This window comes from Trachymyrmex cornetzi, unplaced genomic scaffold (genome assembly GCF_001594075.2).
Source record: "Trachymyrmex cornetzi isolate Tcor2-1 unplaced genomic scaffold, Tcor1.1 scaffold61, whole genome shotgun sequence".
Taxonomy (NCBI): Eukaryota; Metazoa; Arthropoda; class Insecta; order Hymenoptera; family Formicidae; genus Trachymyrmex; species Trachymyrmex cornetzi.
The window spans coordinates 3616975-3632304 of NW_017299926.1; the positions used below are offsets into that span (position 1 = coordinate 3616975).

At 33.3% G+C, this 15330-nt stretch overlaps 1 protein-coding gene across 2 annotated transcripts; it reads right to left on the reverse strand.

Annotated features, from left to right (window-relative positions):
- Window positions 1-1877: 1877 nt before the first annotated feature.
- Window positions 1878-13535, reverse strand: LOC108766742 (WD repeat, SAM and U-box domain-containing protein 1). Of its 2 annotated transcripts, XM_018516242.1 has the most exons (18): window positions 13210-13535; window positions 8941-9074; window positions 8671-8842; window positions 7836-7981; window positions 7431-7657; window positions 7107-7345; window positions 6944-7034; window positions 6763-6872; window positions 6562-6704; window positions 6307-6502; window positions 6091-6236; window positions 4782-4999; window positions 4414-4679; window positions 4241-4331; window positions 3924-4018; window positions 3671-3832; window positions 3451-3595; window positions 1878-3357 (listed from the first exon to the last, which is right to left on the reverse strand). In XM_018516242.1, exons 2-18 carry the CDS (start codon window positions 9045-9047, stop codon window positions 3197-3199), a joined length of 2715 nt encoding a protein of 904 aa, XP_018371744.1. In that variant the 5' UTR covers window positions 9048-9074; window positions 13210-13535; the 3' UTR covers window positions 1878-3196. The 2 variants fall into 2 exon arrangements, with proteins under 2 accessions (XP_018371744.1, XP_018371745.1); XM_018516243.1 differs by lacking the exon at window positions 8941-9074.
- Between the last annotated feature and the right edge of the window lie 1795 nt (window positions 13536-15330).

A 15330-nucleotide genomic window follows, 5' to 3' on the forward strand; every position in this document is an offset into this window, starting at 1 on the left:
AAGAGTAGCACGTTTCATTTGTCTTACGAAAAACAGTATATTACATGATTTCGCGAAAAGAAGCACGTTTCAATTTAATTGACGAATATTATCACGTTTCATTCCTCGCTACGAAAACATACGTTTCAGCGTTTAGTCGTATTTAGTCGCGAAAAATAACATATTTCGCTTTATACCGCAAAAACTAATATGTTTGAACGTTTTACTACAAAAAGTAACACGTTTCCCTTTAAATTAACACGTTCCAGCGTTGAAAGGCGATTATCCGCGAAAAGTAACTCGTTTCATTTTATATCGCGAAAATTATAACGCGTTCCAACATTTAAAATCATTGGTATAAGTATTTCTACTTCTAACCTTTGTCATCGAAATTCTCGAAGGATAGTCCACAACCATATTACTTTTCGCGGTATAAAGTGAAACAGACTACTTTTCGTAGTCAAAACATGAAACAAATTAGTTTTCGCGGCTATAAAGTGAAATATGTTACTTTTTCACGGCTAAAGGCCATTAAACGTTCGAACGTATTAGTTTTCGTGATGTAAAAAGAAACATACTACTTTTCGTCACAAAACGCTCAAACATATTATTATTCGTGGTATAAAATAAAATGTATAACTTTTCGAAAGTCAAAACTCAAAATTAATTTTCGCGGTGAAAACGGAAACAATAGGTCTGTTTTTTATTGCTGCACTCTGAACCAGTGCAATAAGTTAAAGTGAAACAAACGTATATTTATTTCACTTCAACTTATTGCTGTGTGTACTAGTTCAGAAAGTGCGGCAATAAAAAACAGACCTAATGTTCTTCGACGCAATGACGTCATAAGTGGAGTTTTTCGTAGGACAAATGAAACGTGCTACTCTTCGTAGCAGGCATCAATATAACCGATTATTTATACACAACCGTCTGCTTCGATTGATATTATTATAGTATCGATTTTATTATTTGTATATAGGTATACAGAAAAATGACACAATTGTAAAATCGCTTAAGCGCTCAAGCTCGATTGCGTCGGACTTTTCTCGATAGTGCGATTCTAAACATATCATTCTCGATCGCGATACATTAAAAATCGCATTCTTCTGACACACACACACACACAACAAGAAACGATTTCTCAATTATATCACAGAAATACAGACTTTGAATTCGAGTGACAATTTGAAGACACACAATTACAAAACCGTGTCCGTAATAAGTGATTAAAAATTCGTAGAAATCATGTAAAAACCTGTGTGCGTAAACGCTGATTAGAAACGATTGAGTTTTTTAATCACCTGTGACTGATTTCTCAGAAAGAGAAATCGATGGTTTACGTTCCTTCAAGCGATACACATGTATACCTTGTCATTTGTTACAATTTTATACAGTTTTCGTAATTATTATTTATAACACTTAAGACTATACTGTAAGAGTTAATACAGTATTATTATAAAATGATTATAGCTAGTTATATTTTATATCGTCGATTTCTAAAAAGTGTATAACAAAATCCACAGCATTTACAATTAATAATAACGCACATACAAACACTCTATGCTTGCTATCGATAACAATTGACATATTAAAAAAGAAACTTTTCTTTGTTAGATGTCAGTGTTACAAATAAATAAAATATATCAACAATTAATATATTGCAGCTTAATATTTGCAAATAGAAAGTAACATTCTTATCACACGCAAGTTACATACGTTAAACGTATTTCTGTAATATATTACAAAGTTATATTTTAGAAAATAAATATTGAGATGAGAAATATGATATAATGCTATACATTAGAAAATCGAGATATTTTTTTAATATCTCGAAAAATATGATAACTCCTCGTTGTTAGGCACAAATATTTCTATACTGCTGTATATTCATTCTAAAATGTATTTATAGCGCGCAAAATTGTTTATATTTATACTAAATTGAAAACTTAGTTTTCAATTGTTTTCATTACTTAAAAGTTTCAACAATTATAAGATAAACATTTGCAACTTTGCATCCTAGCAGAAAATCATCTTAGGACCATTTAGTGTCTAAAGAAATAGTCAAAAAGCTACGGAAATAATTTTCTTCGATACTAAACAATCCTAAATATCCTTCTTTGATACAAAGTTAACTCTGTCAATGTAATCTTAGACTTGAAATTAGCTGTAATACTCTTAATATTAAGAATGGCTTGTACCTACAAAATTATAAAATTTTCATCCGATAACACAAGAATTTTTGACTGAAAAAACGCAACTTACTTGAGTTATAAAAACTTTGGAATGGAGATGCAAAAGAGAGCGATAAAAACCCACGCCATGTCCGACTAAATTCGACAACTTGTAAATTCTGTTTATGCCTAGAACCGATATAAAATCCGTATATTCTCGATATGTTTCTAATTACATGTATATTATATATGTATGTATGTATGTTCGACTACTCTGTAATATTAGACCAGCGCCTTCACTATATATCTGTAACTCTCGAAGATTGTCCATAAATTTTTGTAAACTTGTACTTGTTGCTTTGCATCAGGTATCTGGATTATTACGTGCATTGTACACGCGCTATATCGAATATTTGGAAATCCTTCGACAATATTCATTCCTAAACATTGCTTCCCAATATCGATCGCTCGGCGGTTTTTAGATACATACCGCTTCTCGATAAAAGTTATGACAATGCTATTTAATTATTAAAATGTGTTCTCTCTAAGCATATCTCCAATTTCAAACTCCTCTGATGTCCGTTTCTATCAATCGATGTAAATTAACTTTGATCTCGGTTCAACTTATTCTTCATTTTTTTCTAATTCTTAGAACTAGAGAAAGAGATGAATTAGTTGAATCAAGATTAAAATTAAAATTAAATTACAACGGTAGAAACGAGCATTAGTAAAAGATCAAGAGTTGTAACTTCCTTCTTAACGGCTTCACGCGGTATCCTTTCGCGGTTATTTTTAATTATGAAAATCTATTAATTGTAAGTTTTTTTATATTTTTACATGTGTGTAATTGGTCCGCAGATACCGATCGATGTTCGAATTTCTTTCGATTCTTGTAAAGAGAACGAATCTTATTGCGTTAAAACCACTGAATCTTGAATGTCTAACGTACCGTAGAATAAAATTGCTTATCGTGTATCATAAATTATTAACGCGTGCTCTGTTTTTTCTTTTTTGTTTTTTTTTCATAAATGTGTAAAATGCCATTACTATTGTGGTCCTTCTCCATGAAGTAGAGTGAATATAGCATTTCTGAGAACGAAATTCGGAGTAAAAGAAGTATCGTGTAACGGCTCATTCGTCATCGGACTAGTATATTTTCCACATAGGAACCATTCATTTATAGCTGCCCTTTCATAAGTAAATCCATCTAGAGATAATAATTATACACAATTAAATTTATTAAGACAAATTTTTCGAAATAATTTTTTATAAAAAAGCGATTTTTGTGTGATATTTTTACCTGAGCACTGTACAGGTTCTTTCATTATCTCGTGCGTTATAGGACACAAAAATTCATGAGGAATCTCACACTCGTCTATATTCTCCATAATATTGCAATCTTCACGCTTCAGCCAATATAATTGTTTTTTTAATATTTCCATAGCCTATAAAGATTTTTAGTTTATAAGGAGTTCGATATAATGAGGTGGCTAAAGTCATCATAATATTATGTATTGCACCTCTTCGTCATCTTCAAGTTCCAACCGAGATATTAGTTCATTTTCTGATACGGATAGCAAATGTCGTCCTGTCAGTCCCAAAGCAAGCACTTTCCTGGACAGTCTGGATAATTCAATGTCGTTCAACCATTTCAAAGTGTCGTATAGTTTCCAATCCGCAACCTGAACAACAAAATTTTATCAAATATTCAACTTACGCACGCATATTTCGTTCATTTCGCATAATCTAAAATCGATTTGTTTAATTACTGACCCTCTTCTTCTTGTTTCTCAAGCTATCCATTAAATTACTTTGTGACACCAACTGTTGCGGCACTTTCCAAACCAAGACAGTTTTGTCCAATGCACCTAAAAAAATTATTATTAATGATAAAATGATACTGATTATGTAAAATGTGACGATAAATAAATTCTAAATGAATTTTTAGTTAAACTTAAAATATGTAAAATTTATAGAAACAAAATTTGCAATATAAACAATTTATACAAGAACAACTTGATAGTTAAGAGTTATGTATACAAATTTATAATATTGTGTTATAATAGGTGTGAGTCATAACAGTTCAAGACCTGTAGCGAAGAATGATGTGTCCTCGGAAAATGCGCAAGACGTAACAAGACTATCATGATCCTCTAGGACATATAAACAACTTCCGGAAAACTGAAAGCGCATAATATATTGATCTTTGTGAAAAAGTTCTCATATATTTTGTGTCAAGTGTACAATTGCTTTGGTTGCTTACCACGCTCCATATACGAGCTGTTCTATCAGTCGCGACGCTACCTATAACTTCTCCGTGGACGGGCGAGAAACGGACACACATTACATTTCCACCGTGTCCGGTTAAGGACTTCTTCTCCTTGTAACTCTTTCCAATGTTGCTTAATTTAATGCTATCCGAATCGGATAATGGATCGTTTGGAATAATTATATGCCATAGTTTAACTAACGAATCGTTGCCGCACGTTGCTAGTAAATATATTTGCTGATTTACGTCTGTGTCCCTTGCTGCAAACAGTCGTTGATTTTTGCATTATTTAATAAAGATTTTTGTAAGATAATATGTGCGTGAAGATTAAAGATAATAATAATTAAAATAGTTTTTCCTACATGAACTGCACATCAAAGAACATGGAGTAGGACTGAAGTCACATCCTTGGACACCTAGATCGTGACTCGCGTCACAAACCATCAATGCTTCGGAACCATTTTTCTCGTCCAGAGTATCGAACAGACGCCAGGTGCCTTCGTTACACGCGGTCACTAAATATCGGGAATCATGCGTAAACGCAAGGGCCGATATCGCGTCGGCATGACCCTCGAAGACACTGTAAAATTGCCTAACGATTATTGTTAACTCTACAAATTACACTATCCGACACCGATTTTAGACCACGAACGGAACTAAGTGATTCTTATAGATTTTTTGTTGCTGAAAACGAATCCGTAAATGAAATTGCTCTATCAGGTCAGGTTTCCGAGATATTTCAAAAAAATAAGCTCAAAAGAATAAAAAAATGTCATTTTTAGCACTTTTAGTATCAATTTTCTCAAAAACCTGACGCGATAAAGCAATTATATTTACGAATATTCGTTTTCAGAGACCAAAAATCTATAAGAACCACTAGTCCCGTTTGTGGTCTAGAAAAAATTAAATTTGTTGAACAGTGTTATTGTTAACTATTAAAAATAGAAAAATAAGTCTATCAAGTTACTTGTAAAAGACGCATTAAATTATGTATACATATATATATATATATATTCACTGTACAAAAAATGATCTTTTTATTTAGTTAGATTATATTTATATATTTGTAACTCAAAATTTATTGAAATCAAAGTCTTAAACGGTCTAGCTGGATTTTAAATGCTTGTATGATTCTTGCGTGAATTTATATACTACGTATGTAGTCCCCAGAAACGCGTGCCGAAATGATTTTTCGGCCTTGAAAACGCTAATTCTACTAAACTACCGCAGTAATATCACTAGTTAAATTGACTGCTACTAATTGCAATTTAACAAATTTTTAATGTTTATTTGCATCTTCGAAACAATCTTAATAATATTGAATAACATATTAAAATCTGTAAATAATTAATTCTTATTGCGAAAAATATTTATATTAATATATAAATTCACACAAGAATCATACAAGCATTTAAGATCCGGCTAGACCGTTTAAGGCTTTAATTTCTATAGTTTGTATTATCACATATACGGTCCTATAATATATTATATTGTCAAAATTTATTATTTTAAACTTCATCAAAGTCTGCATTCTCGTTTGAGATTCTAATTTTCGAAAAAATTTTATTAAATTTTTTATGAATTAAATATATAATGTTAAATTTATAATATATTCTATATACATATATGTATATTACTTATTCTGTTATATATATATTGACGCGTACGTACTGCAACTGATCCATAGTTTCCATGTCCCATAACATTGTCTTCTCGTCGTCACCAGCGGTGGCAATCTTCGTGCCATCAGGTGACCACCGACACACACGGATGCCTGCCCCAGAATTGACAAAAGAGGATTTTGCTTGATCACCGGTCTGTTAACAGAAAACTGTTGTTAGTAAGAAATTAAAAATACGATGTTATTCGCAAAAAAACATTCGTTACTTCTGTGTTCCAAACTAAAGTTGTTCCATCGAGAGAACAGGAGGCAAGCATTGAACCGCATGGGCTAAATTCCACGTAATTGACGCTGTAGGTGTGAGCGTCGAGTGGACTGAATGATTTTTCCTGTATTTTAATCACCCCTTCCTCCCCATCCTCCTCTTCCGTTTCGACGCTCCAAATGCGCACTAATTTATCACTACAAACAAAAAAAAATTGCATAATTGTGTTACTGGTTTTACAGTTTCAAAGACTTACCCTGATGCTGAAGCTAAAAGATTATTTCCATGGAAGGCAACGCTGTTCACCGCACCGTTGTGCTCCTCCAATCTTTGAATCAATCTTACTTCATTAGCGTATGTCTCTACATTTTTCATTAGATCGTGTTCGTGCTTAGTACTCTAAAACGGAGAACCTCGTTAATGTTATTTTTTGTTGAAATTATCATTTATCACTTACTTTTTCAGGGTCATTCACGAACCACTTTGTTCCAATATTTTTTGAAAGTTCCGAATCGATAGTTAAGTTCCCTGTCAAGTCCCACGCAATTACGGATTTATCATTAGAGCCTGTAATTATATTAAATGCCAATTATCGAGAAACAAATCATAAACTTTTTCGGAAATACAAAAAATATTACCTGTCGCTAATAAGCTTCCGTCGCGTGAAAAAGCGCAGCAAGCTATATATCTATTGTGACCGGAGATTACTGTCACAATCTTTCCTGAGCTCTAAAATTCAATTAAAAATTAATAAAAAATTGGTTTGAATAGTTGATTTTTCCTCCAAGACGAGTCTCTTACCGCCTCCCAAATTACTGCCGTTTTATCGAGGCCACAGCTGGCAATATATAATCCGTTGCTGCTAAAACGGGCGCAAGTTAAGGCACTGCTGTGCTTTTCCATCACTCTACAAAGCTGTACAGTGGCAGTAGAGGGTTGGGCCTCGCACTTATTTTGGCTCACCGTGACTTCCCACAACTTCACGTCGTGATCGTTACCGCACGTGACCAGTTGATAAAGCTTGGTATATGGCTCGTTACCTGCGATAATAACGTTATTTATCACGCACAGCAATTCTTATATATCCCATTTGTTCAAAATAGTATATCCGGAATGCCTACGTACATGTGACTTCTTGGAACGTCGAGAAGTCGCAGCAAACTACTCCCATGTCGTGAGCATCATCAATCGAGACGAGTTCGGCGATGTCTTGATTGCTAGAGGTACAAGTGTCGATCAGTTCGGCAGTGGAGAACAGCTTTAGGACACCCAACGTGCATGAAGTGATCAACCAGCTCGAATCCGGAGAGAAGGACAGGCTTTGCACAGCACCCTCGTGCTTTTGAAAACATCTACAAGTCGAAATACAATGTCTCATCGTATCTTAATCGAAACGCAAATTAGGATATTAAGAAAGGGCTAATATTATTTTGCAAAAAGAAATTAAGGATTAAAACTTGAATTACAACATACTTTTCATTAAACTTCTTATAAAAAAGAACATTATATATCCTCTGTAAAAGATCTTGCCTGATTAAATTACGATGAACCAAATCCCAGATACAGACTTGCCCGTTATCTCCAGCGGTCGCGAGTAACGTCGAATCCGGGGAAAATCTGCAGACTCTCACCGCCTCGCCGCCCACTTGCACCATAGTATGTATCTTCGTTCCCGTCTTCGAAATTATATAAATTTACATTAACCCAAAACAATAATCGCTAAAAAATGATTTATGATTTTAGATTTTCACGTGACTTAATTTTTATGTAAAACGATCCTGGCGAAAATTTTTCTCAAAGTTTTTATATGAAGTAGAACTTTTCAGAAGTACTGAGAAAGACTACGTCTTTTCTCATTTTTCATATAAGTGAATTTTTCATATAAGATTTCTCATTTTATAATTTCTGAAAAAATACATTGAACTTTTTTATCAGAAATTATAGAACAAGAAATCTTAGAATATTTCAAAATTTATATATATAAAGAATTATAGAAAAGATGTAGACTCCTTGGCACTTTTAAAAAATGTTCCAATCTGTATAAAAACTAAGAAACGTTCTAAAGAGTTATCAAATTAAAAAAAATTTTTTTTCATTCTAAAATCTATATAAAAACTTTAAAAAAATCATATAAAAAAATCTGAGAAAAACATTTACCAGGAGATTCTATTTCTTTTATCATTTTACTCGTACGTGTGCGCATCAACTACAATAACTCGCTTTGACTTCCATATGTAGATATATACAAAAAATTCATTGTGTACCATTAGTTTGCAATTTCAAAGATTAATGATACACAATAAATTTTTTTTTCACTAACCGTATTACAAAGCGTGTTCGTATTTTTCTATATTTTTAAACCTACGCGCAAATTCCAGAGCAGCGTGGTACCGTCTATGCTGGAGGTGGCCAACATAGTGGACTGAGGGCTGACCTTGACTGAAGTAACGCCATACTTGTGCCCCATTAGGGGTGAAAAGTAAGCCTCCACGTAGCCACTGCCAGGCTGCCATTCCCAAACCCGGACGCGTTTGTCCCTGTGTGTTAAAAGAGAGAAGATGATTCTGACTTCTTAATACACAGCGAAAACCCAGTACACCGCGGAAATGTGTGCATATCGATAACCGATATTTACCCGGATCCCGTTACCAGAACGCAATCACCGGCGAAGTCGACGCTGTTTACATCGCTGGTATAAACTGTCAAAGTCTGCAAGGCTTGCACGTCGCCTATGGCAGTCATGTTTTTTCAGATTAACGGGGTTCTTAGCTGTAAAGACGTATGAAATATTAATCAGCTGTGTCACTTCTCAAAGTCAAGCTGATGTCATCTATACTTTAATGAAAAGGCGCGTGTTACGTAATTTTTTAATTTATCAATAGGAACAGTTCGAATTATATGTTACCTCTTTTGTTGACATTTAACAACGACGGATGAATTAATATTACCGCAGGTGAAACCGTCTATTCGATTAGAAATGGAATTGTATACGATAGACTTCCACGTCAGATACTGAATGTCAGAATATCGACGAGCCACGGTATCATATCATTATATTTTAAGTCATATCATTATAATTTAACCTCGATGGTATCAAATGATTATGATTTGTCATAGGTATCTTTAGAATTAATGTATTCCTTCGCTAGAGATATATATTCTGTCCATAGTTGTCACGTAGGAATGTCGTAAGGTAACGAGGCACGAGAGGCACTTTTAACCTTCGCTTTTCAAACACTCATGAACTGCATGTGCACGCGTTTCTCAATAATACATGTGCCCTGAATCGACTAACTGTTCTACAGGTGGGCATACGTACAAAGGCTGCGGGTTTCTAAAGTTTCTAAAAGTCAGGCAGCCCTTGGCATTGACCGCGCGTCGTTGAAGACATTTTATCGCGATTCACCACGTATATTAGTTTCGTTGCCATAATTGATAACTCCACGTTCAGAAACGTTATCTATATTTCTGTAGGAATTAATCGCCGAATGATAATTAAATACCGCGCGCAATTTCGTTATTAAAATAGGATCATTCGATCTCGAATCAAAACGGAGTTGCCTAATTTTCAGAACGCGAATGAGAAGTTCTGAGAGTTACATTAATATAATTTCTTCAGTTATCTATCTGGTCATTAAAATTGCAACGATAAAAAAATCGCGTTATATTAAATTGAAATTTGTAGAATATATAGGTCATAGTAAAATATAAGAATAAGCTGTATTTCTAATAAAAATACTAAGCTGTACTTTTATTTTAAACCCTGTGTATCATAAATAATGCACCATATAAATGCTTTGATATCAGCTCATAAGTTTTTTGATGTTGCAATTTTAATGACCAACAGTGTACACATCGATCATGCTATTTTTTATTCTTCAGAATTTACTACGAATAAAATGGCAATTTTTTTCAACATATAATAAAAACAGAATTAGTATCAAACTTAGACAGTGAGAATTTTATCGTTGACGTTGACGTGTACATTAAAGTAAACATCGATTGTACTTATCTGTTTTATCTATGAATAAAATAAACGCAAATATTACAACCGCGATCATTATCGCGGCTGTAAAAAAAAGTAGCTCGCTATATACAAAGCATTTGCTATCGGTTGTGTATAATTAATCAGATAAGGGCATAGCGTAAGTTCCATCGCAGAACAAATGATACGTTCGAAATGGAATTGTAATGTCACGCGATAAATAAAAATATACAGCTGTTTGTGTACACATGCCGTTATATTTATTTTAACGCACAAATTTATCCGATCGTAACGATATGCATATTATATTTATTATATATAAGGAAAGATCATTGGACACGTGCACGTAATTAAATAAAGTATTGTCGCTCCTTTTTCATACGCGAGGTTAAAGACTTGTATAACAATATTTAAAATATCCATTTCTGTTAATGTATTATAGATTAACTCTTTTAATGTGTATACTTAATGTTCCAGTTTTTTTAATAGAATGAATCGTTTGTGTTCTGCGTTAATTTTCACTTTTACAAGAATACAAAAATTATTAAGTAATTTTTACATATATTTTAACACCTTTAGAAAATATTTGTAACGTTGTACATTAAAAATAAAGAAAAGGTAAAGACATTTTTAGATAACAGATGCTCCAATTTCCTGGTTCTGTAAAACGCATAATGCGTTTGATACATTAGTCTATTAACAAATGTTGTTATATATTCATATTACGATCTTAAAAGATACTCGAACGTTTGATATTATCATTTCAGCCTTATCATTTAATATTCGGTGAACAACAAGGATAAAATGATCATGCGCATCATATATTTTACAGAACGCATTTAATATTTCAAAGAAAAGAAATGCGCAGAACACGAATGACCTAATTATATGTACTAACACTGAGAAAAATGTTTAGTATTTGTGACCATACTGCATCATAAATTAATTATGATAAATTAATTATGATTACAAGCTCCATTTTTATAGTTACAATTGCTATAATATCAGTAATAATAACTATATATATATATATATGTATAGTCCTTTCAATATAAAAGAATTGTATTATAAATTATAATTTTAAATATTAATAGTAAAATATCAAGATATAAGAGGCAAATAAAATAATCATTTTTATTCAGTAAATGCGCAAATCGCAATTATAACAGTAAACAATTTTTTTTTAATTTGCTTACTATGTATTATAGTAACTAAAAAATATGTTAAGAAAAAGCTAAAGATTTTCAAGCAACGTGTGAGACTGTTATTATAAGCACAACATAGTATAGACTATATTTGCATAGTTAAAATAATTATAAATACATACAGTGAGTGCAAAAAGTATTCGCGCGTACAGAGAAAATATTTTTTAAAAAACTTTATTTTTAAAAAGTAAGTATTATCCAGTGAAAAATGAGTCATCGAATTGATATCGAATCGATATCGATACGATGATCTCGATACCAATTCGAGGTCAATTCGACGTTTAAATGACGATCATTTCTTGCTGGATAATTAACAATTTATTCATAAAAAATACAATAGGCTGTATGTTTCTTAAAATGATATATATCGAAAAGATGTGTATTAATTATAGAAAATATATCATCTCAAAAATAAGCGAAAATTAAAAATTCTATTGTTTGGATCTTCAAAAAGTATTCGTAGAGTCGAGAAATTTAGCTTCTAAAATCAAAAATATATGCAAAGCTCGTTTGCTTATGTTAGAACGGAATATATTTATTGTATAAAATTGCTAATTTATTTTTTACAAATAAGACTTTTTTATAAAAAAATTTTCCTTGTATATGTAATACTTTTTGCTCTCACTGTAATTGTCCAAAAAATGAGTTTAAATTGTAATTAAATTATAGTAATTGCAAACATTTTTTTCTCTTAGTGAAGAATTAATCTTCGTTTAATTTACCCTTTATCCTTTTTTTTACTCTTACAATTAGAGAAAGATAAAAAATAAATTAAACTATAATTAATCTAAATTGATAGAAACGAACGAAAGTCATATAAATCATATGAAACTGATAGCGCAAATATTCTAATTCTATAACATGAAAAATTACTACAATGACTAAGTACTAATCACGTAGATTTTATTATGTTATAAATAAAATAAGTATACAAAGGGGAAATTAGAAATTTTTATAGAATGTGAAATCATATTAACCGTAAATTTCATCGCGTTATGAAGGTGTAAGTAAATAGATTAAGCAAATAGTAAGGAAAAATTAAAAATCTTAGAACACGCGATTATATTTTAACTGCGTAAATTTCATCACATTATGAGAACAAAAACAAATACATAACGAGGAAATTAAAAATTTTATAGAATGCGAAATAATATTAACGTCATCACATTACTAAGATATCAAGTATATAAAAGGAAATTATAAAAATTTTACACTGCCGAGTCCGATCGTCATTTGTTTTAAAATTCTTATCATCTGTCATATATTTCAAACACGCCGCGTTCACTGAAGAGTTAAATGACTCTGAAACATATTAATAAATATATCCAATATCAAACGTCCCACCGACACAAAAATAGCTATATTTAATAATAATTTATCCGTTATGACTCATGTGGGTGGCGAGCCGTTATTTAATCCATTACCCCAAGCCAATGAACCCCTTATTAAATTATTCACTATAACAATAAATCAATCAAGCGAAAACAAATTGACGCTCTCTCCAAGCCGGAGATCCCTCCTACTAAATATACATATACATTAAAATCGTTAACTCCAATTAACATCTTTCTAGTTGTAAGTTCGTTTCTAATTAATGCTCTATAATTGTACATCGGACGGGCGGAACATCGTTTGCGGTTTTATGACTTTTCCTTCGCGTCTCTCGCTCGGACGACGATTTTGCAAACGCAATCATCATTTCTCTCGTACTCACTCGTAGCAAAGGCACATGTTCCAGACACTAGTCGACGGCCCTCGCGGTGCCTCGTCGCTCCATCAACGAGCACCCACACGGCACATGATTCTTCGCTGCCGTGATTCCAGTGAGCTCTACGCGTCGCGAGGCGATGTCACATTATGTTTTCGCGCTCGACATAGTGCTCCTGCTGACGAGACACTTCAAACAGGATACCCCAGACAGGGCACCTGTCACAATGAAGTTAAAAGCGCTAAACGCATGTCCACTGGCCGCCTCCAGGATCGATATTACAGAGGCGTAACGCGAGATATAAACTGTATGCGGTCTTTGCTCGTTGCAAAATGTAACATCGCTGCAAAGAGTAAACCCGTCTCTCTCTCTCTGTTCCTCTCTCATTTTTTCTTCACAGCCTCACCGAGCGAGACAATTTTACGCTCATCCGTGTTGCGTAATCCATCAGATTAATAAAGCAAATTGCTTTGTTATTCGCGCGAGCGCGTGGTATTAAATTTGTTGACCGCTTACGATGGTTCAGCTTTTTATTTAGTAACATATAGTACATCTGCAAAATATAATTATTCAGATATTTATAATTTATTAAGCGAGGAAAAAAAATTTGTGTACGAGACAAACTTGTAACTGTATAAATTTGTATTTTTTTTCTTTAATTTCCTCACAGAGAAATTTATCGACAATGAATTAAACGTTTATTTGGATCTGAAATATATGAAACAAAATAAACGATTGCAAAATAAATTTTATATACGACATGGCAAGTGCGTATCCACGTAATAATTAATTTGAGTCTATCAGATCCTGAGACGCGCGTATGAAATTCATCGAATCGCACGCGTCTTCGAATTTTCGTTATGCGGTGAAATTTCATGTTCATATGATTGGCTATGATTTACATAAAGTCACTATAGACTGATGTATATACATAAATATATAGGAGAAATTAACGAGATGAACGAGCTAAGAGGATGAGGTGGATCTCGATATTGTTTTTAGTTTTAATGTTTTTAATAATAGTTAGGTCCTGCGCACAATAGAAGGAATAAGGAATTAGGAATAAAGAATAAACGATTTCAACCTATTAGAAACCGTGTATTCCGGTGTATCCGATTTCTGATAGATTAAAATAATTTATTCTTTATTCCTAATTCCTTATTCCTTCTATTGTGAACAAAGCCTTTCGCAATAATAATATTAAGGCTGGAGTCCCATGAGGTGTATTTACCCCGTATCGCGTAACCGCGTAACCAATCAATAATCAGTAAAACGCGAAATCACAACAGCGGATCGCTTCTGATTGGTTACGCGGTTACGCGATACGCGGTAAATACACCTCATGGGACTCCAGCCTAAGACTGTTATTTCATGCAGCATAACTTGTACAGTCAATCCAATTGGTCTGTTCGTATTGTTTAAAATCCCCCAAAATTTTTAAACTTAAAATGAGATAGATATATATTTAAGCGTTGACAAAAGAGAAAGCGAAAATGCTGAGTGCAAAAAGTGTAAGCAACGTGATGACAGAGAAAAAAATTAAAGGGTCCTCTACATAGAAGTCGTAGATGGTCGTGGAGTCTTAAGTCGTAGGAAACCAATCAATCACAATCAAATATAAGGAGAATACTCGATTGGAATTGGTCAGTTTCCTACGACTTAAGACTCCACGACCGTTTTTTAGGACTTCTATGTAGAGGACCCTTTACAAATCACATTTGAACAATTTGATCACATGACCATTGCGATTGGTCAATTCTTTCTTCATCCGAGGTCTCGGACCGATTTCTAGCATCGTGGATACAAGGCTTTAGACCGGTATTCATAGTCAGATCTCATATTCAAGACTGTCTTAAGTACGGTCTTAAGAAGTCACGAACCAATCAGAAGGCTGCATTAGAGTCTTAAGATATTACTTAAGGCTGAGTTTCCACTGAGCGCGTCACGCGTCGCGTCGTCCATCGCGTCACGACGCGACGCGAAAGAAAGAAAGAGTGAAGTTTATATGTGTACACAACCCCTCTCTTTCTCTTTTTCGCGTCGCGTCGTGACGTGATGGACGACGCGACGCGTGACGCGCTCAGTGGAAACGTACCATAAGACGGTCTTGAAATAAGACTCGACTAT